The 27,703-nt window shown below is 52.9% G+C and overlaps 1 protein-coding gene across 1 annotated transcript in view; it reads left to right on the top strand.

The window, feature by feature from the left end:
* The window catches only part of LOC147672480 (CREB-binding protein-like), a 307,545-nt gene extending 280,083 nt beyond the window's left edge, over positions 1–27,462 (top strand). Inside the window, exons 7-8 of the mRNA XM_086948007.1 lie at positions 25,576–25,632; positions 27,263–27,462. Coding sequence (XP_086804133.1) covers positions 25,576–25,632; positions 27,263–27,462 — 257 coding nt within the window. The remainder of the gene's footprint in view (positions 1–25,575; positions 25,633–27,262) is intronic.
* Positions 27,463–27,703: the final 241 nt, after the last annotated feature.

Below are 27,703 nucleotides of genomic sequence, written 5' to 3'. Positions count from 1 at the left end.
TAAACTCCTCTTCCTTCTACCGCCAAAAGTGGCGCCGAAGGCCTTTTCATCGAAATCGACGCCAAAGAAGTCGGAATCTTCTACGGCAGGGGCATCTTCGGGTCAAGTGCTCGACCCAGACGAGGATTCGGAGTGTTTCATAGACGCGGACACGGGGAAGTTAACCCTTTACAAAAGGAAGATCACTTCGCAGCCGGTGGAATCCTATGTCATACCCCTAAAGAAGAAGAAGTTTCCACAGGACGCCTCAGGCCTCATGGAACCTATCCAGCCTCCTCTGGGAAGGAGCCCAACACCGTCTCCAGACCACTCGGAAAGTGAGGGCTATGGTGAAGATGAACAATACACGTTCCCAGTAAATGAACCTGATGCACAGCCAGATTCTTATTATGTCATGGGGGACCAAGGCACCCAAGATGTGGGACAAGACCCACAGACTTTCAGTACACGTGCATCCCCTACAGAGGATTCTGCAGGTTTTCATGCACTCATTGAGAGGGCAGCTGCTAATCATGATGTGGACATGCATGCTGACCCAGTTGAGGAAGACTTTCTATTCGACACCTTTTCAGTTTCGGAAAGAACTGTAAAGACCCTGCCTATGCTCAAAGGGGTCCTCAAGCATGCTGCGGACATCTTTAAAGAGCCTACCAGGGCGAGGGTGGTCAACCCACGTATTGAAAAAAAGTACAGACCAGCGCCTGCAGACCCTGCATACATTCGAGGACAGTTGCCGCTTGACTCCCTGGTGGTAGCAAACGCACGCAAGAGGGCCAACTCCCAAACAACGGGTGAAGCTCCTCCCCCGGATAAGGAGTCCAAAGTGCTAGAGGCAGGAGGCAAAAGAGTGGCTGCACAGGCTGCCAATTTCTGGCGTATTGCAAATACACAGGCACTACTGGCACGTTATGATAGATCACATTACGACACACTAGAGCAGATTGTGGAACACCTGCCTCCGCAGTTTCAAGAGGGCACCAAAATAATTATACAAGACGGACAACTGATCTCCAACGCGGCCATAAAGTGTGCACTTGATGCCGCGGACACAGCCGCTAGGGCCATTAACACCAGTGTCATGCTCAGAAGACAGGCTTGGCTCCGCATATCGGGGTTCAAACCTGACATTCAAACAACCATACTTAATCAACCAGTCAATCCGGATAGACTGTTTGGTCCAGATGTTGACACCACCCTGGAAAAAATTAAAAAAGACACTGAAACTGCTAAATCTATGGGGGCCCTACAATCACAGCAGTTTCGTGGCAATAATTTTCGTCGCTCAGGTGCCCGTGGAGTCACCAGAGGACAGTTGGGTCAACAGTCACAGTTCCCTAGAGGTGGAGCACAGTCCTCGTACCCCAAACAAAACAAGAGGGGCTACAGGGGAAACAGCAACAAAGGACGTGGCAAAGGAGGCAACAATTCACGCTCCTCTGCCCCAAGCAACCAGTGACTCTCTGTCACTGCCCCCCGACCATTTAACTAACACCTGTCGGGGGGAGAATACAGCAGTTCCTGCCCGTCTGGATCAACATCACCACAGACAGGTGGGTGCGACAGCTTATCCAGTACGGTTATTGTCTAGAGTTAAAGTCCACTCCACCCAACATTCCACCAAGGCAAAGACCTATGTCCGCAGAGCACTTGCACTTATTGCAGCAGGAAGTGTTGGTGATGCTGCAAAAAGGGGCAATCGAGCTCGTGCCAGTGGGGGAGGAAGGAACAGGGGTTTATTCCCTGTACTTCCTCATTCCAAAGAAGGACGGATCTCTCAGACCAATTCTGGATCTCCGTCCCCTCAATCTGTACATACTGTCAGAGCATTTCCACATGCTTACACTGCAACAGATCCTTCCTATGTTAAACAAAGGAGACTTCTTAGCAACCTTAGATCTCAAGGATGCTTATTTCCACATCCCGCTACATCCGTCCCACAGAAAGTACCTCAGGTTCACTATCCAGGGCACGCATTATCAGTTCAAAGTCCTACCCTTCGGAGTCACAACTGCCCCAAGGGTGTTTATCAAGTGTCTGGCGACAGTAGCAGCGCACCTCAGGAGGCAGAACATCCATGTCTACCCCTACCTCGACGACTGGCTCGTTCAAGCCAGGTCGGAACAGCAGTGCGCCGCGGACATGTCGACTACCATTCACCTCCTTCACGACCTGGGTTTCTCGTTGAATTACCCAAAGTCACACCTTCAGCCGGCACACGTCCGGCAGTTTCTGGGTGCGACAATCAATACCCTGACGGCCAAGGCGCAACCAAACCAGGTCAGGATAGACGGCATACAGTCTTTAATCCAGAAGTTCAGACCGGGACACTCACTTCCAGCAAGAGTGTTCATGCAGTTGATAGGCATGATGGCCTCCTGCATCTTCATAGTCCCTCACGCACGGTTGCATATGCGCCCGCTCCAGGAGTGCTTAGCAAATCAGTGGACACAGGCTCAGGGACAATTAACAGACCTAGTGTTGGTTACCAGTCGGGCATACAACTCTCTGCATTGGTGGACTCCACACAACCTTTGCAAGGGCCGACTGTTCCAGGAGCCAGTGCCACAGGTTATCCTGACAACGGACGCATCTCTCCAGGGATGGGGAGCTCATCTGCTCACTTACACGGTGCAGGGACTATGGACGACGCAGCAGCAGAAGATGCACATCAACTATCTAGAACTGATGGCGATCTTCATGGCACTCAAGTCCTTCATTGTACATCTGTGCAACAAGGTGGTGTTAGTCCGGACGGACAACATGACCGCGATGTACTACATCCAAAAGCAGGGAGGCACCCACTCACCACAGCTGTCTCACCTGGCTCAGAGCATGTGGAAGTGGGCCATTCAGAGGAACATCTTCCTCATGGCAGAACACCTCCCAGGGAAGGACAATCAGATGGCGGATCTGCTCAGCAGATACAGTCATCAAATGCACGAGTGGGAGATACATCCATCGGTACTCCAGCCGTACTTCCAAAGGTGGGGTCGTCCAGACATAGACCTGTTCGCCACAAGGGAGAACGCAAAATGCCAAAGCTTCGCCGCCAGGTTCCCACACCCCCAATCGCAGGGCAATGCGATATGGATGAACTGGTCAGGCAAATTTGCTTACGCTTTTCCCCCGACACCTCTGATACCACTGGTGGCGAGAAAACTAAGGCAACACTCGATGACACTCATCCTAGTTGCTCCAACGTGGGCGCGCCAAGCCTGGTACACCACGTTCCTCGAACTCTCAGTGGTGCCGCATCAAAGACTGCGCCTCACGCCCAGACTTCTGACGCAGAACCATGGAGAAATTCAGCATCCAGATCCGCAACAGCTCAACCTAGCGATCTGGCTCCTGAAGTCTTAGAGTTTGGATACCTCAACCTACCTCCTGAATGCATGAACATCATCAAGGAGGCGAGGAAGCCGTCAACCAGGGCATGCTATGCCGCAAAATGGAAACGTTTTGTCATTTACTGTGCAGACAATGACATAAACCCGCTAGATGCATCTATCCCTAACATCATTTGCTATCTGTTACACCTTTATAAGTGCAAGCTAGCGTTCACTTCTATTCGGATACATCTATCCGCCATCGCAGCTTACCTTCAAAATAGGCAGCACCTCTCAGTCTTCAGGGTGCCTGCCATTAAAGCGTTTCTTGAAGGTCTGAAACGAGTCATTCCCCCAAGAACACCGCCAGCTCCGGTGTGGAACCTCAATGTGGTCCTCACCAGACTGATGGGACCACCATTTGAGCCAATGCACTCGTGTGAACTGCAGTTCCTAACGTGGAAAGTTGCTTTCCTAATTGCTATTACGTCACTAAGGCGTGTTAGTGAGCTGCAAGCGCTCACAATACAAGAGCCTTTCATTCAGATTCATCCAAATAGGGTAGTGCTACGTACTAACCCCAAATTCCTTCCAAAGGTGGTGTCACATTTTCATCTCAACCAAACTATCGATTTGCCGGCATTCTTCCAGAACCCACAAACGGTGGCGGAAAGAATGCTCCATACGTTAGACGTACGGAGGGCATTGATGTACTACATAGACAGGACACAACACTTTAGGAAGACGAAACAACTCTTTGTTGCCTTCTCACCACAACACAAAGGCAACCCAATTTCCAAAGCTGGAATAGCCAGATGGATTGTTAAGTGCATTCAAATCTGTTATCATAAAGCCAAGCGCACTTTAACAATACCCCCAAAAGCACACTCCACACGCAAGTTGGGGGCATCCATGGCTTTCCTAGGAAACATTCCTCTAGAGGACATTTGCAGAGCAGCCACGTGGATTACACCACATACCTTTACAAAACACTACTGTGTTGATGTACATTCCAAACAGCAAGCGGCTGTTGGGCAGGCTGTTCTCAAGACACTTTTTCAGGTTTCTGCAGCTGGCACGGGCAACCGCCGCTGATGGAGGGACTGCTATGTATTCTATGCTAAGATATGAATTTAGCAGCCCACATGCCTCGAACTGAATATGCTACTTACCAGTATGCATCTGTTCTTGGCATGTAGGGCTGCTAACATTCATATCGCCCACCCTCCTCCCCGGTGCCTGTCGCAGCTGCAGATATACTATTGTATTCAATCATTAGCATGGACATCCTTTACACTTTTCACTCCATCCTCTGCCACAATGGCGAAAAACAATCTGGGGATGGAGCCGATGCCCATGCGCACTGTAGTCCAGGGGAGGAGCCACCCATCTCAGGATACTTCGAAGACTCTTCCAGGACAACAATGTGCGATCATCCGGACCCAACACTAGGTGGCGATCTAATGCTAAGATATGAATGTTAGCAGCCCTACATGCCAAGAACAGATGCATACTGGTAAGTAGCATATTCATTACACCTACAAGAAGTCAGGACTGTTGGCTTTGTCAGTGGTTGTTAGTTGCATCCCACCCGCAGCCCCTGGGACAGGCAGGCGCATCCCACCCGCAGCCCCTGGGACAGGCAGGCACATCTCACCCGCAGCCCCTGGGACAGGCAGGCACGCCCGACCCCCAGCCATGGCCATCGCGCGTATCGCAGCCCAGGATGTCTTCTCGGACTTTCTGCTGAAGGACTTGTCCGAGAACAAGTACAAGGGGCTGCGGCAGGAGTTGGCCCTGGACCAGATCATCAGCTGCAAGGCAGTCGGGCTCCCGATCCTGCTCATCTCGCTGGCCTTTGCGCAAGAAATATGCACGGGTAAGAGCAGTCAAAGAGCCAGATGCACTTGACCACACTCGCTCACTCTGCAGCAACAGGCACACTCAGGACGCGCGCCTAAGGGGGGCACTGTCCCGCACCGCCTCCCTGGCCCAGCACATGTGCGAGGCTCTTATCTGTTATTAGCACACGCCCAACGCACGTCACCATTTGGGATCATCCAAGAGGGAGTGTCCAGGTCTTAAAGTGGGTTGAAAAAACTGAGGGAGTCGGGGGTCTCTCAAAGGGCGTGTCTGATGTCATTAAAGACGTGTCTTAAAAATAAGTATGCTAAAAATCTGTGCTTAGCGTAGTGTGCCGTCTGACTGCTATTTTGCTGCATCCGTTGTTGCATCCAGATATTTAATACAAGTAACATGATTTACACCTACAAGAAGTCAGGACTGTTGGCTTTGTCAGTGGTTGTTAGTTGAATACGATAAATTAGCAACAACTACAGCAACCAATGTATATAATATTGAATATGCTTTAGTTCTGACATGATGAGATTGAAAGAGCTATTACGCGTCTCTTTGACGTTATATCAGAGGCAGTGAAGCGTGGTATTGCTGCAGTTATTTTCACCCTGGGGGTGATGGCAGAAATGGAGAGCTCGATAGGGACCCGGCTCAGCACTTGCTTTTAAGAACTGCTGGTGCTGTGCACTGGCAGGGGCCTTTTGTACTAATAAATGAGTCTAAAAAAATGGTTGCGAGCTGTGCACCTTTTTTTTGCGGATCAACTCTGATTTATTGAACTGACCAATGTGCAAATACGTCGGTTCACAAAATATTACATCGCATGAGGTCGCAGAACAACTTGACTAACACACATACATTAGGTAGGATGCAATTTGCAACTCCTGTGATTGGCCACCATCACAAAGACCAAGCCCATAAGACAGACACGCATGACTGATTGTGTTTAAACCAAGAATTATAATTTTTTTTTATTTTAAATGCAGCCTTCTTTTCTTATCGGAAATAGTGAGATTTAAAAACAAATAACGTTTTTTTCCCCCTAACAATTTCAGTAAAAGCTAGCAGTGGTCCCCTCCCTGAAACTTTTTTGAGGATTCAAAAGGGGACACCTTCCCCGTTGAGAACCAGATACCACCCCATCTTAAGTGTCTGTATCTGATCAATCTACTGCAATTGTAGATGCAAACCAGTGACACATTACACTCCAACTAGTAAATAAGAATGGGATGTTTCTTTCATGCTCTAATTTTTGCGATTCGGACCGTAAAAAAAGCCTCTTTAATAGTCGGAAATATTTTTTCAACTCCTAATGTGGGATTTGTACATAAAGAAAAGCCCTTTTGCAGTCTCAAATTGTGGGATTTTGCAAATCTCAGGGTTTGCTATGGCAAAATGGCTTTGCACATGAAGCCCTAAGTGCCTTCCAGACCCCATTATTTACACCCATTTACTGAAGAACAATGAGTTAGTTCATACCTCTCCTTTGTACCCAATCAGACAGACCACAGCAAAGAGATAAATCAGAGCTGGATTATTCTACATTCCCTCCCATCTTAGTTTAAATGACCAGTCAAATATGTCTAGTGGACGATTCGTCACAATTTATGTTTGATTGATTTTTCATAAAGCACAAACGTCCCTCCCTCAAGTCTCTTTAGAACATTTAGAAGCCTAAAGAGAAGAGCAATGGCATTTTGGATCTGTTCCCTGTACAGTTATGAGCATGTGTACAAACCAAAGCATCTGTATTCCCTACTCACGTGCATTGTCCACTATCAAGGTCACACCCAGGGTCGGTTAGCTCGTCGACTCCAGAACGAGAACAATTACAATCCTCACAGCCAACCAAAGGGTGGCAGGCAAAGGTCTGGGGCTCGCAAACTGTACAGTCCGGCTGAATGGTGCGTGGTGGAAAAATGCACTGACCAGTCACTTCATCGCACAAACGAGTTTCGCACATACAGGCTGCAAAGTGATGAAAATAAGAAGCCTTTCCCTGACACTAGCTAGTCATAGCTCACCCTTAAGATGGTCCTGAAAAAGGACCATCTTAAGGGTGAGCTATGACTAGCTAGTGTCAGACCTCTTCTGGTTTTGACGTCTAGCGGAGGATTTCTGCACCATTGTAGGCAGGGAAGTAGCTAATTAGCACACACAATTCCTTCAGGCAGATTAGGCATGCAGGCTGTGAGACTACCTGCAGTATACACCATGGCAGCAAGAGGCCTGGAGTGTTGCAGGTGGGTGCTTCCACTCCACCCCTCTCTTCAAAATGGTTTGTCTTCCCAGATTCTGACCTTCCTCTCTCCATAGGCAAGCAGGAACACTTTGCTGCTTGTAGGGGCATGTTAAGCCCTCCTGTGCTTGAGGCCCTCAGGAGATGGTTAGTCTTGATTGGGCAGTCAACAAGCCTTGCTAATTGTGTATATCACATTGTCATACATGCCAACATATTGAAACTGGAACGAGAGAGGCTTAAAAACAAAACTGGGGAGAAAGTTTCCCCCCATTGACTTACTTTGAAGTTGAGGCACTTTTAGGAGGAGACCGCTTAAATAAAGCCATTTAAGTGCTTACAAAATTGTGAGTATGGTCTTTCTTCTGTATATTAGAACGTCTCTACAACGGGCGAAACTCGCACAGTTCCCCTTTCCACTGCATTGACAATAGCGAGCAGAGTGAGGGATCTGAAAGAAACACGTTAGTGTTAGATTCCTTACCTTAGAATATCCCCAGGCGTCAGTCTGGATCCGGAAACTTTTGCGTAGCAGTACCCCTGCGCGTCTGTAGGCGTCGTCTGCAGGCGTCCCCTGCGGCTCCGCGTCCGTCGTCTGCGTCGTGCGCCGTGATGACGTCGCTGGAGTATATAGACGCCGCCTCCGCGCGCTGACGTCAGTTCTTCTTTTTTCCGCGCCAGTAAGCGCAGATCCGAAGAGCAGTACTCCGGTCTTTTGACCAACTTTGTTAACTTCTAATCTCTTTTTGGTGCCTGGTAGGATGCCCGGTTTCAAGAATTGTGACGGTTGTGACCGCACGATGTCGGGCACGGACCATCACCGACTCTGTCTCCGGTGCCTGGGCCCCAACCACGACGTAGACGCCTGCGTCGACTGCTGGGCTCTCACTAACAAGGCTAGACGGGAGCGGTCCTGCAAGCTGCTTGAGCTCCGGGTGTCAGCCCCGCGTCGGGAGCGGTCCCGGTCCGGCCGGAGGTCCAGGGAGCGTTCGAGGGAGCGGTAGCGGAGCCGCGCCGAGCGCTCCGGAAGTCGTCACCATTCGTCGGGCTCTTCAGGTAAGAAACACAAGAAGTCGGGGCGTCGTCATCGTACCCCCGACTCCCCCCGACGCTCGTGCGACGCGGCCGGGGGTTCGGGTGACCCCAACCCCGCGGCTCCGCGAGAGTCGCCGGTGCGGCCTGCCCCATACCCTCCGGTCCCTGGGCACTGTGCGACGCCTGAGGAGATTGAGGCATTCCTCATGGCCATGAGGGCGCTCAGTTCTCCGACGGGGCCTACGGCGCCTTCGGGCCCAGTGCTACCTTCTGAGGGCCCTAACGGGTCGGGTGCCCCTGGCTCTACGCCATCGGGTGCTCTGGCCCCGGTGCCGCCGACGGCTCCGGCGCCGCAAGGGCCTTCGGGGTCGACGCCGGCTGGCCTACCGGCCGGTCCGGCGCCGATTCCATCGGGGTTACCCCCGACGCCGTCCCCGCGCGGCGCCGGTTCTCCTGTGCCGGCTTCGGCCGGCGCCGGGGCTCCGGCGTCGGCTCCGGGCGGCGCCGCCCCCATACCCTCCCCGAATCCGGACGCGGAGTCGGACCGACGTCGATCGACGCCGATGGGGCCTGTGAACCCCGAGGAGCCAGTCTACATCGTTGACTCCGAATAGGGAGATGATGAAGAGTACGGGGAAGGTTGGGAGGGGTCTGAGGACCCTCCGTCACGTGAGTGCCAGTATGACCCGGACTGGACAGGTGATTTGGAGGATGCCAGTGGTCTGGACGACTCTCCTAACCCTGGCTTTGTGTCTCCTCCTTCCGTGGCGTCGGAGGAGGGAGCTGCATATTCAGTGGTGCTGATGAGGGCTGCCAAGGCCTTACACCTTGAGCTCCCCGTCGCGGCCGTGAGGCCTAACATCCTCACTGAGGTCTTCAAACCGCAGTCATGCCCACAGGAGCCACTGCTGCCGTTTAACGAAGCCTTGTCGGACGTTCTGTTGGGCACGTGGGCCAGGCCCGCTTCAGGTTCGCCTGTTGATCGGAACATGGCCAGACGCCACCGTCCTTGTCCGGACGACCCCAAGTTCCTGTCAACCCATCCCACCCCCGAGAGTCTGGTGATCCAGGTCTCGACCTCCCAGACCGCATTCCCGTCGGCCCCGCCCGACCGGGAATCTAAGAGGTATGACCAGTATGGCAAGAAGGTCTTCTCGTCCCTGAGTTTGGGACTGCGGTCTTGCAACACCGCTTGCCTCTTGGGCCGCTACACCCACTCTGTGTGGGATACGGTCGCAGAACTGCTGCCAGAATGCCCCATGGAGGTGAGGGCAAAACTCGACAAAGCTGTGGCTGAGGGCCGAGACTCAGCTAAATACTCTATACGGTGTGGTCTTGATACGACCGACTTGCTAGGCAGAGCGATGTCCACGACGGTGGCGATTCGTCGCCACTCCTGGCTGAGATCCGCCAACTTTTCGGCAGATTTCCAGAATGCCTTGATGGACATGCCGTTCCATGGCTGTCGCCTCTTTGGTGACAAGGCGGACCACGCGCTGGAACGCTTCAAGGACTCCAGAGTCACGGCCAAGTCCTTGGGTCTCTCGACCCAGCGCCAGCAAGCGGGTTCGTTTCGCTCCTTTCGTGGCCAAGGAAGGGGCGTCCCCACACGTGCTGCCAGCCACGCGCCGCAACAATCCTTTCAACGCGGTGGCGGCCGTGGAAACCGCCGTGGCGGTGGTCGGGGTCAACGGCGGGGTCAGGCCACACCTCCCCCCGCAGCATCTGCATCCAAGTCCTCCTAGTCCGTTTTTTCGGCCCCATGTGACGCCAGTGGGTGGCAGGGTTCGCCATCACCACGCTCACTGGTGCACGATTACATCGGACAGGTGGGTGCTGCAACTCGTCCGAAGGGGTTACTCCCTCCCCTTCGAGACCACTCCTCCAGCCATGCCACCGCAGAACCAGAGTGTGTCGGGGGACCACTTGACACTTCTGCAGGAGGAAGTTACGGACCTCATGGCCAAGGGGGCCATCGAGCGCGTTCCTGGGCCAGAAGTAGGGCGTGGCTGCTATTCCCACTACTTTCTGGTACCCAAGAAGGACAAGGGGGGCCTACGTCCTATCTTGGATCTACGGAACGTCAACGGCTTCCTCCGGAAGGAGAAGTTCAAGATGTTGACATTAGCTCAGGTCTTGGCTGCTCTAGACCCGCAAGACTGGATGGTAGCGTTGGACTTGCAGGATGCGTATTTTCACATCCCCGTCCTGCTGGCCCACCGCGTTACCTGCGGTTCACGGTGGGCCAGGAGCACTTTCAGTTTATCGTGCTCCCCTTCGGCCTTACCAGCGCCCCACGGGTGTTCACAAAGGTGTTGGCGGTGGTCGCAGCCCATCTGCGCAGGTTTGGGGTTTCAGTCTTCCCCTACCTAGACGACTGGTTGTTGAAGGCGGGCTCGCCCCAGACAGTCGTCCACCACCTTCAGATGACGGCAGACCTCTTGCACGACCTGGGGTTCTCCATCAATGTGCCGAAATCACACCTGTGTCCCTCTCAAAAGCTCCTTTTCATCGGAGCGGTTCTGGACTCTGCGCAGTTTCGGGTTTATCCTACGGAACGGCGGGTCCGGGATATACAGGCTTTGATCCCCATCTTTCAGCCGCTATCCCGAGTTTCGGTCAGGTTGACGCTGCGGCTGCTGGGGCTGATGGCTTCCTGCATCCTTCTGGTGCATCACGCCCGGTGGCGGATGCGGGCTCTGCAGTGGGACCTGAAGTTTCAGTGGGCCCAGCATCAGGGCAACTTGTCCGACCACGTCTTGATCTCGGAGGGCACTTCGAGACAACTGCAGTGGTGGCTTACGGACCGCGATTGGGTCAGAGGCAAATCCCTCTCCCTTCCCCAACCGGAGCACATTGTCGTGACGGACGCGTCCCTCCAGGGCTGGGGTGGCCACTTGGGAGAGGCAGAGATCAGAGGCATCTGGTCTCCGGCGGAGTCCCGGCTCCATATCAACCTGTTGGAGCTACGGGCGATTCGTCTAGCACTGAAGGCATTCCTCCCCTTTGTCAACGGGAGTGTAGTGCAGGTGTTCACCGACAACACCACCGCCATGTGGTACTGCAACAAACAGGGCGGAGTGGGGTCGTGGACCCTTTGCCAGGAGGCTCTGCGCCTCTGGCAGTGGCTGGAACGTCAGGGCGTGACTTTGACGGTTCAACACCTGGCAGGTTCTCTGAACACCAGGGCGGACGAACTCAGCCGTCGGTGCTCGATGGATCACGAATGGCGTCTGAACTCGGACGTGGCGCAAGGCCTCTTTCTGCAATGGGGAGAGCCTTGGTTAGATCTATTCGCCACAGAAGAGAACGCGCAATGTCATCAGTTCTGCGCGTTGGAGTTTCCAAGACGGCACTCGCACGGCGACGCCTTTCGGCGCGAGTGGAGTTGCGGTCTGTTATACGCCTTTCCGCCTATACCACTTCTGCCCAGAGTGCTGAAGAAGATCAGGCGCGACCGGGCCCAAGTTACTCTTGTGGCTCCGGACTGGGCTCGAAGGTACTGGTATCCCGAGCTACTCAGCATGTCAGTCGGTCCCCCGATCCGCCTGCCCCTTCAGGAGGACCTTCTGTCGCGGCAGCAGGGGACGGTCCTCCACCCGAACCTGTCCAGTCTCCACCTCCATGCTTGGAGATTGAGCGGCGGCAGTTGAGGCCATTTGACTTGCCTCCTGAAGTCTCTGATGTAATTCTGGCAGCCAGGCGTCCCTCCACAAAGTCGGTATACGCCTGTCGGTGGAACAGATTTGTGGCATGGTGCACAGCAAAGGCTGTGGATCCTCTCTCTGCCCCTCTTTCTGAGGTTCTTCTTTTTCTTCTCTCTCTTGCCCAGCAGGGCTCTGCTCTGGGCACTATCAAGGGCTACCTTTCGGCCCTTTCAGCCTTTCTAAGGCTTCCTGATCAGCCTTCTTTGTTCAAGTCCCCAATTGTAACGAGATTCTTGAAGGGCATCACACACATGTATCCACCTGTTCCGTTTGTGATGCCTCAGTGGGACTTGAACCTGGTTCTAACCTTTCTGATGTGTGCTCCCTTTGAGCCCCTTCATTCTTGTCCCCTCCGTCTCCTGACTTTAAAGACGGCTTTCCTGGTTGCCATCACCTCTGCCAGGAGAGTGAGTGAGCTCCAGGCTCTTTCTGTCCAACCTCCTTTCCTGTCCATTCATCCTGACAAGGCGGTTCTCAGGACTAGGCCTTCTTTCCTGCCCAAAGTAGTTTCTGCTTTTCACATCGGGCAGTCCATCACCCTCCCCTCCTTCTTCCCGCCTCCGCATCCCTCAAAGGATGAAGAGCGGCTCCATCGTCTGGACCCAAAACGTGCGCTTTCATTTTATGTGGATCGCACACGCCAGTTCCGGGTGGATGATCAACTGTTTGTTGGCTACGTGGGTGCGAAGAAGGGACGGGCGGTGCTTAAACGGACCATCTCTCGGTGGGTCGTTCTGTGCATCAAAGCGTGCTACTCTTTGGCTCGGAAGGAGCCTCCTGTTGGACTGAGGGCCCATTCCACTCGGGCCACGGCGGCTACTACTGCCCTGGGCCGGGGAGTCCCTTTGTAGGACATTTGCCAGGCGGCTACGTGGGCCTTGCTGCACACCTTTGCGAGGCACTACTGCCTGGACAGTCAAGTCCGGAGGGATGGCTTCTTTGGCCGTTCTGTCCTCCAGGACTTTCTGGTGTAGGAATGTATTGGTTCGCAGACCCACCACCGGGGTTGGTATTGCTGGGGTATGTATTCTAAGGTAAGGAATCTAACACTAACGTGTTTCTTTCAGATGAACAAGTTACTTACCTTCGGTAACGATATATCTGTAAGAAACATTAGTTAGTGTTAGATTCCTTACCGAACCCACCCATCCTCCCCGTTCTGCGAACTAATACCTAGGGTTAAGGACATCCCTTTCAGGGCCCTAGTTTCAAATGGCACCAGGGTTGGTTCTCACATGGCTCTGCGTTTTCTGGCGCGGAAAAGCTGTGTACAAAGAACTGACGTCAGCGCGCGGAGGCGTCGTCTATATACTCCAGCGAAGTCATCACGGCGCACGACGCCGACGACGGACCCGGAGCCGCAGGGGACGCCTGCAGACGACGCCTACCGACGCGCAGGGGTACTGCTACGCAAAAGTTTCCGGATCCAGACTGACGCCTGGGGATATTCTAAGGTAAGGAATCTAACACTAACTAATGTTTCTTACAGATATATCGTTACCGAAGGTAAGTAACTTGTTCTTCTTGTATGCTCGAGTTTTTTTTGTCTTCTGCCATTTGGTTTTGAAACCTAGGCTGTGTTTGGTTGTGAGTCAGTGTTCCATTTCGCAGTGACCATCTGCTTGATGGAACTGTAGCAAGTGATAGCTCATGGAACTGCTGTGTGCTGCTAATGTGTGCTGTAAAGTTCTACACTATGCTTTGCTAATGTGCTGTAAGGTGTACACTATGAGCTCCCTCTTACCACCCGTGCATCTTCACCACCAAGTAAATATGCCATCAATCCTCTTTGGATATCAAGCTTAAATACAGATAAACGTAGACCCCTGGCTTTGTTTCATGTAAATCAGATCAGATCAGTGAATGTCTCCTTCTCATGAACAGTTCATAACTTGCACGAATGGGACCAGTAATGGAAACTGGGATGTGCGTGATGTATGGAAGCTATTTGCATCTACCACCTCCAGTAGTTGAGTCTTTCAGTTTACATGCATAGACCGTGCAACCCACTATAGTTCCACTACATGTTGATGGCACAGTGAGCTCAGCAGAGCAAACAGTAGAAGCATTATAGATGAGTCTAAGATTTGTTGTTGGAACGCTCCAGGAGTAAGCCACTGTCGGGCAGAAGATGGAGGAAGAGCAGTCATCTTGGGTTAGGTGGCAGTCGTTTCTCAATATCACCTTAGGCGTCAGTATGTCAACCCCAGAATGCATAGCTCAGCTCTGGTTTGTTGACCTGCCATTGCATTGAAATGGGGTCCCTATTACCAGGATGTGCATCGTTTTTTGATGTTTATGGTCAAGCATGTAGATTTCCAGAGACCTATGACAACAGCTACTTTTAAAAGGTGTAACCAGTCAGTCTCTCGGTGTGTGTGTGGGGCTCTGTGTGTGTGTGTGGGGCTCTGTGTGTGTGTGTGGGGCTCTGTGTGTGTGTGGGGGGCTCTGTGTGTGTGTGTGGGGCTCTGTGTGTGTGGGGGGGGGGCTCTGTGTGTGTGTGGGGGGCTCTGTGTGTGTGTGTGTGGGGCTCTGTGTGTGTGTGTGTGTGGGGCTCTGTGTGTGTGTGTGTGTGTGTGTGTGGGGCTCTGTGTGTGTGTGGGGCTCTGTGTGTGTGTGTGTGTGGCTCTGTGTGTGTGTGTGGGGGGCTCTGTGTGTGTGTGTGTGTGGGGGGCTCTGTGTGTGTGTGTGGGGCTCTGTGTGTGTGTGGGGCTCTGTGTGTGTGTGGGGGGGCTCTGTGTGTGTGGGGGGGCTCTGTGTGTGTGGGGGGGCGCTCTGTGTGTGGGGGGCGCTCTGTGTGTGTGGGGAGGCTCTGTGTGTGTGTGGGGGGCTCTGTGTGTGTGTGGGGGGGGCTCTGTGTGTGTGGGGGGGGCTCTGTGTGTGTGGGGGGGCTCTGTGTGTGTGGGGGGTGCTCTGTGTGTGTGTGTGTGGAGGGGGCTCTGCGTGTAGGGCTCTGTGTAGGTGTGTGTGTGTGGCTCTGGGTGTGTGTGTGGCTCTGGGTGTGTGTGTGTGGGGCTCTGGGTGTGTGTGTGTGGGGCTCTGGGTGTGTGTGTGTGGGGCTCTGGGTGTGTGTGTGTGGGGCTCTGGGTGTGCGTGGGGGGCTCTGGGTGTGTCTGGGGGGGCTCTGGGTGTGTGTGTGTGGGGCTCTAGGTGTGTGTGTGTGGGGGGGCTCTGTGTGTTTGGGGCCCTGTGTGTTTGGGGCCCTGTGTGTTTGGGGCCCTGTGTGTGTGGGGCTCTGTGTGTGTGGGGCTCTGTGTGTGTGGGGCTCTGTGTGTGTGGGGCTCTGTGTGTGTGGGGCTCTGTGTGTGTGGGGCTCTGTGTGTGTGGGGCTCTGTGTGTGTGAGGCTCTGTGTGTGTGTGTGGGGGGCTCTGGGTGTGTGTGTGGGGGGCTCTGGGTGTGTGTGTGTGGGGCTCTGGGTGTGTGTGTGTGGGGCTCTGGGTGTGTGTGTGGGGCTCTAGGTGTGTGTGTGGGGGGCTCTGTGTGTTTGGGGCCCTGTGTGTTTGGGGCCCTGTGTGTTTGGGGCCCTGTGTGTGTGGGGCCCTGTGTGTGTGGGGCCATGTGTGTGTGGGGCTCTGTGTGTGTGGGGCTCTGTGTGTGAGGCTCTGTGTGTGTGTGTGTGTGTGTGTGGGGGGCTCTGTGTGTGTGGGGGGGGCTCTGTGTGTGTGTGGGGGGATCTCTGTGTGTGTGTGGGGGGCTCTCTGTGTGTGTGGGGGGCTCTGTGTGTGTGTGTGTGTGGGGGGCTCTGTGTGTGTGTGTGTGTGGGGCTCTGTGAGTGTGTGTCGGGCTGTGTGTGGTCACGCATGTAGATTTCCAGAGACCTGTGCAATAGGTCATGCATTTGCGAGCTATTAAGCTATTGGCAATGTAAATGACAATGCCATTTATTTATGATTAAAAAAAAAAAGTCATGAGCAAGGCCAATAGCTCTACCTTTAATACTGCCGAGCCCATTGCATTGTAAATGCTTGTTTCCTTTTCCGCGTGCAACACGGATGAGGTTCTTGCTCGGGTCTGTTTAGGGCCCCTTTTTCTTCCATTTCTTTTTGGTGGAACAGTGTGCGAATGTCTTCGGGATTCAAACCTTGCACGTTTTGTGGGCGTCTTATGTCGGCGACGGACCTGCACCTCATTTGTATGTGGTGTTTGGGGGAGGATCACGGCACCACTGATTGTGCGGCGTGCCAGTAGTTGAAGCGGAAGTCGCGTCGGAAGTGCCGGATGAAACTTGTCTTGGCGCGTCTCTCCAGGTTGACGTCCTTCCCTCGGTCTGCTCCGGTGGACGGCTTCAGATACGGCGTGGTTGTCGTCCTCGCCCTTCTCCGATGTCATGTGAGCGTCGCTCCCCGGTGGGTAAGTGTAGCAGTTTGTCTCTGGGGCCTGGTTTCCTGCCTGCCAGGGACGTGGACTCCCTGCGGGTGATACGGCCCGCGTGTCGTCCTATCCACTGTTTCCCAGTGTTGGGGCACCGAAAGTCCAAATGGAGACATATGCGGCGGCTTTGCAGGCCTCGCTGGTGTCTCCCACTCCTTCCCCTCCTGAGGCGTCGGCAGACCACTAGCCCTGCATAGGCTCCTCCGCTGCGCCGTCGGTGGCTCTGGCGCCGACTGGTTCGGATCCAGGCGTTGAGGATGTGGTTCTGTTAGGGTGCGGCTCCTCCGGGGCACCTCCTTCAGGCCACAGCGTCTCTGCCTCGCAGCAAACTCTGGAGTCCCTGTGGTGTCGCGGGAGGTCGCCGGGGCGTCGCAGGAGGTTGCCGGGGCTCTGGTCGCATCCCCAAGCCCCTCTCGGTTCTTTGACAAGGTGGTCCTGTCTAAGGCTGAGGTGACGCCGCTACGGCCCCGGCAGCAGCTGGACCGTGCGGAGCCACAGGGGTCAGTGGACCTTCCTCGTCCCGCTCCGGGTCGAGGCCAGGTAAGGACACTTGGCCCTATCCAGGCCCCTCCCGACCCTCCCCACAGGCGGGTGCCTCCTCGGAGGTTGACTCGTCCCTGGCACTGTCACATGGGTTGCCGAGCGATCTCTGCCTCATTTTGGACCGTGGCTGGCGAAAGGCTTCGTGTCACTCCCCAGGCCTGTCTTGTTCCCCCACGCAGGTGGCTGTCTCGGCGGGGGTCGGGTCGGCGTCATTCCGGCGCCGCCCCGAGGCCGGTTCAGCTCAAGGTCCACTTTGGTCTCTGGTGCGGGGAGACTTGGAGGAACCTTGTCAGGTGGTGCCGATGGTGCCGACGTCCTGCCTCACGCAGCGGACTCTGCGGCCCCGCGCAGGGGTCATACTGCGGATTCTTCTTCGGACGCTCCTTCTCTGGAGGCAGGCTGTATATTGATGTCGTCCTCCCCGGAGACTGGTCGCCGTGTGTTGTCTTTTTCACCGGCGTCGAAGGGCGGCACCCCGCCCTTCCTGAGGCAGAGGTGTTAGTCGGAAGAGCGGCAGGGTCCTCATTCTTCGGCTCCATCTAACTTCCAGGTCTGGCTCTTGCCCGTCCCGCTTGGCCACGGGGACGGCCGCCTTCGTTTTTAGCCGTCACCTACGGAGTAGCTGCTTTCGCCACCGCAGGGCCCTACGAAGGCGGGTGCGGCCTTCCCTCATGCGGTGTCCACAGCTGTGGGCATCCTGCGCATGGGTGATCCGGTGGCTAACTTTCCGGCGGGTCATCTATTGGAGGTTCTCCACCAGGGCTCTGGTGGAAGGGAAATCTTATTTTCCTTTGAAGGTGTGCTCCTTTCTTCCTTGACGGGGGCTTGGAGGCGTCCTGCCTCAGGGGACCCGTTGCCTCAACATCTTCTGCACCCGCACCTCCTGGCGCCGCGTTACTCGGCGTGTCTTTTCCTTCACCCCTTGGCCGCCAGCCCCCTTTTGCAGACTGCTTTTCCCTCCCTGCCGCCACTATTGACTCCGTCGCCCAAGAGGCCCGCTGGCTGGACTCTTGGGGCGCAACATGTTCGCCTCGACCAGCGCTGCCCTGCAGGCCCTTAACACCTTGTTTGTGCTGGCTAGGGCCTCCTCCTGTTTGTTGGGACTCTGCTGAGTCTCTGGGATCCGCAGCATCCCATGAGACTGGTCAGGTGGGCTTACGGTATCATGCGTTGGATGGTCGGCAGCTAGCGGCGTTTACTCTCCGCTCTGGACATCTCAGAGGTGCTGGGCCGGGCCTTGGCTTCCTCAGTCGCTCTCCGTCGCCATGCCAGGCTTCGGGACGGGGGTTCCCTGAGAATATTCGGGAGCGACTCATCGACCTTCCGTTTGATGGAGCCTGTTGTTCCATGCCCTGTCTGACTCTGACATCCAAAGGTTCTTCAAAAAACAGGGGTGGCTGGGCCCAGTGGGAAGGAGGGTAGGCAGGGCCACAAAATTGTAGAAACCAAGGGATTTTTGCCTATGCCTCCAAATTTCGAATTAAACGCTGAATGGTTACGGATAAACAAAACTTTATTAGTTTACCCTGACATTGATTTATGTCTTTTGATTATAACTCGGTTATCAAAATGTTTTTTCTTACACAAACAAACAAAAGATCACCTTCAACTTCATGTCTGGCCATATGCAGTTTGAAAAACAGTTTGTACATATATACAGTGCGAAAAATCAACAGTAAACATGTGAAAAAATATACATCAACAATGGATGCGTGGTTGTGACATGGACAAATTAGTCATGGACATTGTGAACAAAATAAATTATAAACAATGAGAAAATCACAATCAACAATACACAACTTGGGAGAAAGTGAGGAATTTTTCAAAATCAAATCCCAAGACCTGAGATAGAATGAATCATTACAGTTCAGGAAAAATTGCCCATTTTTGCACCAGTAACATTAGCATAAATGTCTGAGAAGGAAAAATGCCGACGCGTTTCGAATCCCGTTACATGGTTTACAGGATTCTCATCAGGGCGGTATGATTCGGGTCCATGGGAACTATTTGTGAAAAGGAAAAGGATTGTTTTAGAAAACAGGGTCCTCTAGCGAAATATATTACTGAAAATGTACGCATCTCTGGATGCGGCATACCTTGTGGTGTTCTTGCCCAAGGTTGCTCTTGTTTATTGGGTTCGTCTATGCCGTGGAAATTGAACTGCAACAGAGTGAGATTTGGGTAAGTGCACCGGTCAGGCGGGAATTGCTCACCTAAGGCGGTGTGCGGGGGATAAAATGGTTATTACCTTTGCTTTTCTTGGTCCAGCGGCCAGTGTGCCGTTGCCCGGGAATATATCTGTGTGTTGACCTGGTTACATCCCTGTAAGAAAATTTACAAAACATGGGGGTTGGTCTCAGTCCGCTAACCCGTGAAAACAGTGTGACCACGGGGTGTGGAGACTTACTTGTGAACGATTCTGCCGGGGCGGGAAATTTTCTCCAAATTGGTGTGTGTCACCACATTTGGCCAACACACAAACCAATTTAAAAACATCATTCGAAAGAATTGGCACTTACTGGAAACGCTTGAGTACCCCCTATCAAAACCCATCTTTGCCACGCGCAAAAACATATACAGTATAGGGCAACAACTCATAAAAGCGGACAGTCATATTCCGCCACCAAAAAGCGATACGCCAATAAGATACAAATCGTATGTATAAAAACGCATGTTTAATAATTAACAGCGCAAAGTAAAATAAATAAAAAAACAAACCTATTTATTTAAATATAGGAGTGGAATATACAGGGCTGGACCTTGTATGGTCCTGATGAAAAGCTTGGGGAGCTTGAAACATGTCGACCACAGAACACTGATCTAGCCCAAATTCAAGGTTAGATAACAGTGTTACCCCATTTTAGTATACCAAACTAGGAGCAGAATAAATTGTTGAGGCCCACTAGCACGGTATTTTTAATCACACACCCACTCCACCACCACAACACTCTACACCACACATAGCCTTTCACAAATATAGTGCTCCTGCGTAGTCCGCTAGTCGCAGCACGCCCCTTTTCGTAGAGAACTGGGATGGCCCCAATGATGAAGCATGTCACCGTGGGGAAACCCCGGTGAGTGAGGGGACTCTAGAAAGAAATTTTTCTTTCTCATTATGGTAAACACTGACAAAATTTGGCAGTAACCATACACACAAACTAGGTCTCTGAACACATCACAGTGGGTTCCTGACTTTCTCACTCTTCAAATGCTGCCATATAGAGACATGCCACACTAGGGGCAAATGTATTCCCCATAGAAGTCCCCTGAGACTGGTGGAAGGGTTGGGTTTTATACTCGAAAGAGTTCTCTGTTAATGCCAAGGTTGCACATTCCATATGAAAGCCACAGGTTTGGGCGATGTCCATGACACCTTCTCTAGAGCTGTTTCAATGACCGTCAAAGTGGCTTGTTGAGGAATGTTGGTGTAGAGTTGTTCTACAGCTAGTGTTACTAGTAGGTTTATGTTTTTTGCCTCTCATATTATGCGTAGAATATCTGTAGTATCTCACACATAGGAGGGAGTCAATTTTACCAGTGGCTGGAGAAAGTGATTGCAAAACTTTGAAAGGGGCTCTAAAATGGAGCCTATACCTGAAACTATGGGTCTCCCCGGGACTGGTGTGGTCCCCTTATGAATTATGGGCAGCGTATAGAAATAAGTTGTTCTAGGATTTTTTGTTACGAGAAAATCTGCCTCTTTTTTTGCTTATCCAGCCGTTAGTTTCAGCTTCAAACACTATTTGAAGGAAACTATTTGCTGGAAATTTTTGTTGCTAGTCTGGGGGTGGGATTGACAGTGATAGGTGTGTAATACCTCGTGTTGAGTTGGCGTTAGCACTCAAGGTCATAATCAATGGTCGATTGGATTACTGTTGCCCCGCCTTTGTCAGCCTGTTTTATCGTGATGCTAGTATCTTCTGCTAGCGACCTGGCAGCCGACAGTTCAACTCTAAAGAGGTTATGGAAGGGAGTCTGCCGTGTCACTTTTCTAATGTCTTTCAGTACTGCCTCTTCAAATGTAAGCACTTCCACAGGGATCATACTGCTGTTGGGAGTGAAAGTAGTGGGGTTCTTCAGTCCTGTGTCTTGTTGGATAGGTTCAGGTCTGTCCTGAAAGAAGGCTTTCAGGCAAATTTTTCTAAAGAAATTTTGTATTTCACACTGATCCCGAAATTTGTGCTTCGTAGCGGTGGGGACATATCGTAGACCTCTCTCTAGTACTGCTATTTCAGTTTCTGTGAGTGATCTGTGTGAGAGGTTCACTACTAGGGTCTATTGCCCTGGGATTTGCTCCTCGTTTCCATTGGGTTGGGTGTTTGATCTTGCCATTGTACTTGTTTCTGTGTGCCTTTTTTGCGCTCTTTTCCTCTGCCTAAAAAGGAAGGGTTGCCAGTTTGGAGGAACTGTGGTTGGCCTTGTGGGTACATGGGGAATGGCCAAAAGGGCTGAGACATCTGCCAGTCTGCTACATGGAGCCTCATACATACACAAATCAATACTGTCTGGGCTGTGGACGACCAGTTTCTCAGAGTAGGGTATTTTGCCCATGTGGTCTTGATTTTTTAGGTCGAGGACCTCAAGGCTGCGCTTGCGCAGTCTCCGGTTGGAGATTCAATGTTTTTGAGTACGGGGTTTAACCCACCTCTCTCCTCCATTGGCTGGCTTCCTAAACGGAGGCCAGCCATTGGAGGTGAGGGGCATCACTCCAATCAAGCCCCGTCTCTTTCGGATTCGGGAACGTGCTTTTGGCGTTCTTTCCACCTGTGACGTCATCCGTCACTCAGAAGCCAAGAACACGCCCCCGAATCCGGAAATTTTCGGATGTTTGCGGCGCCATTTCTGCCCGACCGCCTGACGCAACAGACCGTTTCCCTGCCCCTGCTCTCTTCCTCCGTTGTCCCGCTGCTGTATTTTCGTACCATTAGTAATCTCAGCGTCCCCTCTTGTCATCCTGCGTCTGCTTCCTTCTGCCTTTCCTCTCTCAGCCTCCTCCTCTCCCTGCGCTCTTTCCTCCGCCGGCCCCACATCCCTTCCTCCCGCTTCCCTCTCCCCCCTCCCCTCTTCCTCTCTCTCCCTCGCTCTCTCTGCCTCGCTCTCTCTGCCTCCCTCCCTCCCCACTCCAGTGGTGACGCGCCCCCTCAGCCTGGCTGGCTCTGCCTGCTCTGTCCCTCCTCCTGCTCCGGCTCAGTGTGCTCGGCTTGGGGTTTGGGCCTCTCCTTGCTCTGTCGGGATCTCAACTCCGAGCATGCCTCCTCCCCAGAGCCTGGAGAGATGCGGCGCTGGAAGCCCCGTGCAGCAGGCGGAGGCAGTCCGAGCCTTGCCCCCTCCTCACCCTAGAGAGCCGGGCTCTGGCTGCAGGGGGTGCCGGCCGAGAGTGCCGGAGGGGCCCTGCCGCCGCCCACCGTGCAGCCTGTGTATTGGGATTGCCGTTAACCCTGGAGGGGGGCTTGGCCTGCTGTGGTTTTTTTTGCATTATTTTTCTTTGCCCCACGATGGGTTTTCGGGCGGGTGGGGCCTCCCACGCTCTCCCCCAGCAGGATCCCGGTGAGAGTAAAATGAGCGAGGAGACGGCGGCTTCTACCAACGAGTGAGTGCCACATTCCGCAGGGTGTTTTGGGGGGGCGGGGGTTCAGGTGGGGGCAGCGGTACATGTGGGGTCTGGGTGTAGTACGATGCCTCCTCCTGCCCCGGGAAGCATTTCATAGCCAGACCGTTGTTTTAAAGAAGCATCAATAGTCGTGGGTTTGTTTTGTGACAGCGCCGCATTGTGTGGGGTACGTCCTGCCCGGAGGGGCGCATGCACTGGGGCATGGAAGGGGTTAACGTTCATTCCAGAAGTCTGCATGCATGTGTTATTGGGCTGTTTAGGTGTAATGCAGATGTTGACCCCTGCACTTGTGATGCTAGATTGTTTAGAAGCACCATCTACACAAGCATACCCATCTGATGGCGTGCTGCATGCAGTGGGGCCGAGATGTCCAGCCATGCATTCCTAGCATCAGCCCATTCATGTGCTGTATGCAGGATGGAGGAAGGATGAAAAGCCAGGCATCAGTTGATGGTCTCCTTACCTTGGAGAAAATGTCTAGAGCCACATTAATAAACAATCAGCCTCGACACACATTGTTAATGTGCTCCCTGTATTGAGTGTTGGTGTCTTGGGAAGCATGTCTGCTGCCATTCCGTGAACACAATTGAAACACTGCAGTGGTGGTGTTAAGACAAGCTGTGCTTATTCTCCTGCCCCCTGGCTGTGCTTATTCTCCTGCCCTGTGCTTATTCTCCTGCCCCCTGGCTGTGCTTGCTCTCCTGCCCCCTGGCTGTGCTTGCTCTCCTGCCCCCTGGCTGTGCTTGCTCTCCTGCCCCCTGGCTGTGCTTGCTCTCCTGCCCCCTGGCTGTGCTTGCTCTCCTGTGTGTGGGGCTCTGTGTGTGTGTGGGGGGGGGGGCTGTGTGTGTGTGTGTGGGGCTGTGTGTGTGGGGGGGGCTCTGTGTGTGTGTGTGGGGCTCTGTGTGTGTGTGTGGGGCTCTGTGTGTGTGTGTGGGGCTCTGTGTGTGTGTGGGGGGCTCTGTGTGTGTGTGGGGGGGGGGCACTGTGTGTGTGTGGGGGGGGGCACTGTGTGTGTGTGGGGCTCTGTGTGTGTGTGTGTGGGGCTGTGTGTGGGTGGGGCTCTGTATGTGTGTGGGGCTCTGTGTGTGTGTGTGTGGGGCTGTGTGTGTGGGGGGGGGGGCTCTGTGTGTGTGTGTGGGGCTCTGTGTGTGTGTGTGGGGCTCTGTGTGTGTGTGGGGGGCTCTGTGTGTGTGTGGGGGGGCACTGTGTGTGTGTGGGGGGGGGCACTGTGTGTGTGTGGGGCTCTGTGTGTGTGTGTGTGGGGCTGTGTGTGGGTGGGGCTCTGTATGTGTGTGGGGCTCTGTGTGTGTGTGTGTGTGGGGCTCTGTGTGTGTGGGGGGCTCTGTGTGTGTGTGGGGCTCTGTGTGTGTGTGTCGGGCTCTGTGTGTGTGTGTGGGGCTCTGTGTGTGTGTGTGGGGCTCTGTGTGTGTGGGGGGGCTCTGTGTGTGTGTGGGGCTCTGTGTGTGTGTGGGGCTCTGTGTGTGGGGGGGGGGCTCTGTGTGTGTGGGGGGCTCTGTGTGTGTGGGGGCTCTGTGTGTGGGGGCTCTGTGTGGGGGGGGCTCTGTGTGTGGTGGGGGGGCTCTGTGTGTGTGGGGGGGGGCTCTGTGTGTATGTGGGGGGGGGCTCTGTGTGTGTGTGGGGGGGCTCTGTGTGTGGGGGGGCTCTGTGTGTGTGGGGGGGCTCTGTGTGGGGGGGGGCTCTGTGTGTGTGGGGGGGGGCTCTGTGTGTGGGGTGCTCTGTGTGTGGGGTGCTCTGTGTGTGTGTGGGGGCTCTGTGTGTGTGGGGGGCTCTGTGTGTGTGTGTGGGGGGGGCTCTGTGTGTGTGGGGCTGTGTGTGTGTGGGGGGGGCTCTGTGTGTGTGTGTGTGTGAGGGGGGCTCTGGTGTGTGTGTGTGTGTGTGTGTGTGAGAGGGGGGGGGTTCTGTTTGGGTAGCTTTTTGTGTGTGTGGCTCTGTGTGTGGATAGATGTTTGTAGGTGGCTCTATGTGTGGATAGATGTTTGTAGGTGGCTCTATGTGTGGGTGGCTCTGTCTGTGTGAGGGTGGGTCTGTGTAGGTGGCTCTATGTGAATGACTGTGGGCGGCTCTGTGTGGGTGGCTCTGTATGTGTGTGTGGGTGGCTTTGTGTGGGTGTAAATGCAATAGGTCATGCATTTGCGAGCGATTAAGCTATTGGCATTGTAAATGACAATGCCATTTATTTAACGATTAAGCTATTGGCAATGTAAATGAAAATGCCATTTTTTTATGATTTTAAAAAAAAAGTCATGAGCAATGCCAATAGCTCTACCTTTAATAATGTCGAGACCATTGCATTGTAAATGCTTGTAGATGTGCCTGTTCACAGAACTGCCACCTGGGAGGTACTGCAGAATCTGCGGTTAGAAGTATACATCAGAAGAGCAAGTTAATTTTGGTAAGACTCTTTATGGTAGAGGCTCTAACCGAAGAGTCGTCTCTGTCCCTCCCATTCTCCCCGTTCTGTGAACTGGATTCTTTTTCGCTGAAATGGTGTCGCAAGTCTAGAAATCTGTGCACTGGTCAAGCCAATCCGCTTTTGGGATCTGCATCTGGGGCGGCGGACAGCCTAAAAAACTTCACTGGTTGTGCTTTTACACAGCCCTGTATGCCACTTCAGGAGCAGAACGGCGTGGTGCTGCAAGATGCCATCAGTCGGTTTGCATTTGTACTGCAGAAATGTTTTTGGAACTAATGTCTCCTGGGAAAAATTTAGATGGTGAGGAATTTGTGATTAGAGTATCCACCAGAAAGAATTTTAAAGGTAAGTAACTTGTTTGTCAAGTTTAATTTTCTTGTAGAAATCATTCCAACAGTTTGTGCATTTTTTTGATGCAATTTTAATTCACAATGTTTGTGTTTTCTTTCAGATGGACCCTTGCCCTTGCCAAATGTGCCTGGCATTAATCGAATACAATCCTCTCCAGGTACGTATGTGTTTGTGAATCAGCAACTTTTCTTTTCAAATACATTTTTCAGTATTTGTGCTTTTTTTCCCTCTATTACTTACTATGTGGTGGGGGTTAAACTCTAGATTTACTCAACCCATCTGGTCTTCACAAATGGTTCTTATCCTCTGTGCGCATTTAGCGGTTACTTTTATGTCATTGTATCATATTAAGTCTTATTCATTCATACATTTGAGGAAATGCTAACCATTGCTACATATGTCAAGACCTCTTGGGCATCATATTTCCTCCTACGAGTACTTCGCAGTTTACACACTACATATACTCTCTACAGCATCAGACCTCTCAAAGATTATTCATTTTAAATCATTTTTTAAATGCTATGAATACTGTTGCAAAGTGACATCTCATTGGGTGTTGACCCCATTTAAAAAAATAATACTCTTATTGGGACTCATTAACAGCAGTTTAAACTCAACTGCAAAGACCTGTGAAAATCACCCTTTTGACTGAAAGGAAAACCTAATTTAAATATTAAATACAACTCCACTAAGCACAACTTGCTACCCACAGGTTAAGGTGCATGATATTAGCTGGCTCATAGGGAAAATAATAATTTATTATACACTTTAATCTAACTTTTTAGACCTGTATAAGCTATTAAATCCATCCAAAGATTTGTTTTTCTATTCAATAAAAATCCAGTTTATTGGTTTAGTTATACCTCTTTATGAACATGTATCTGACTTTGAGCCTGGAGACGCCCTTGCACCCAACAGTTTGCCGGTTCATATCGGGAGGTTGTGCTGCCCCTGCAGAAGCTGGTCCGCCCAGCCGCCCGTGGAACACATCAAGGGCAACGATTGGAGAGGGACTCAACTACCCAGTATCCCGAGCGGCGCGCCTGCCGCTGACGTCCCTGCACGTACCAGGAGGCGCATAAGGGCCTGCCTGGGCGCCCGTAGTGCGAGGGTTCTCTCTGAACCTGTACCTGACTTTGAGCCTGGAGACGCCCTTGCACCCAACAGTTTGCACCCAACAGTTTTCCGGTTCCTATCGGGAGGATGTGCTGCCGCTGCAGTCGCTGGTCCACCCAGCCGCCCGTGGAGCACATCGAGGGCGATGAGTGGTGAGGGACTCAACTACCCAGTATACCGAGCTACCCACCTGCCGCTGACGTCACTGCACATGCCAAGAGGCGCATAGGAGCCGGCCAGGGCTCCTACGGTGCGGGAGCTCTTTCTGAACCTGTACCGGACTTTGAGCCTGGAGACACCTTTGCACCTAACAATTTGCACCCAACAGTTTGCCGGTTCATATTGGGAGGTTGTGCTGCCGCTGCAGTCGCTGGTCCGCCCAGCTGCCCGTGGAGCACATCGAGGGTGATGACTGGCTAGGGACTAACTACCCAGTTTGCCGCTGACGTCACTGCACGCGCCAGTAGGCGCCTAGGAGCTGGTCAGGGCTCCCGCAGAGCGGGATGTGCGCGGGCGTGCCCGGGCTGTGCCCGGGCGGGCCCATCTGCGCCCATTGGTGACAGGAGACTGTACTGGGCCACCCTCCTAGGCTGTGTCAAAGGACCTTCTGTGAAATATGGATAAGGAATATTATTGATCGGATTACCATATTTCTGTTCTTCCCACGCGAGGAAGATGGGCAAGGGGGAAACGACCACAATCCCAGGGGAAGCCACTGTCCGCTAACACACCCATAACCAAATACCTAAAGTTATCAGTGGGAATGATCGACCGTGAAATTGTCCTGGTGAACGACCAGTTGGCAGCAACTAAAACTGCGCTAGATGCTGCCTTAATGGACCGGAACTTGAGGATAGACAAGAGTCCTTGATACTCGAAGTATCTGGGAAGGCATCTGAGTTAGAGATAGTATCATCTGGTAATAATGCAAGTAAAAGGATGCTGCCAAGCAGAAGGGATAATCCATGTGTCTTAACAGTGCCACTGGAGATCTCAGAACCATCTCAGAACCATCCGATAGTTCAATGCTAGTCTCCCCGCCATTAAAAAAAGTTAAGCAATTGCCAAGAATGAAGATTAGTACCGATTAAATTACCCCGGCAAAGCCGAGG

This window comes from Lissotriton vulgaris, unplaced genomic scaffold (genome assembly GCF_964263255.1).
Source record: "Lissotriton vulgaris unplaced genomic scaffold, aLisVul1.2 SCAFFOLD_2147, whole genome shotgun sequence".
Classification (NCBI taxonomy): domain Eukaryota; kingdom Metazoa; phylum Chordata; class Amphibia; order Caudata; family Salamandridae; genus Lissotriton; species Lissotriton vulgaris.
Note: the sequence above shows the minus strand (reverse complement) of the source record. Positions and strands in the feature narration are given on the sequence as shown.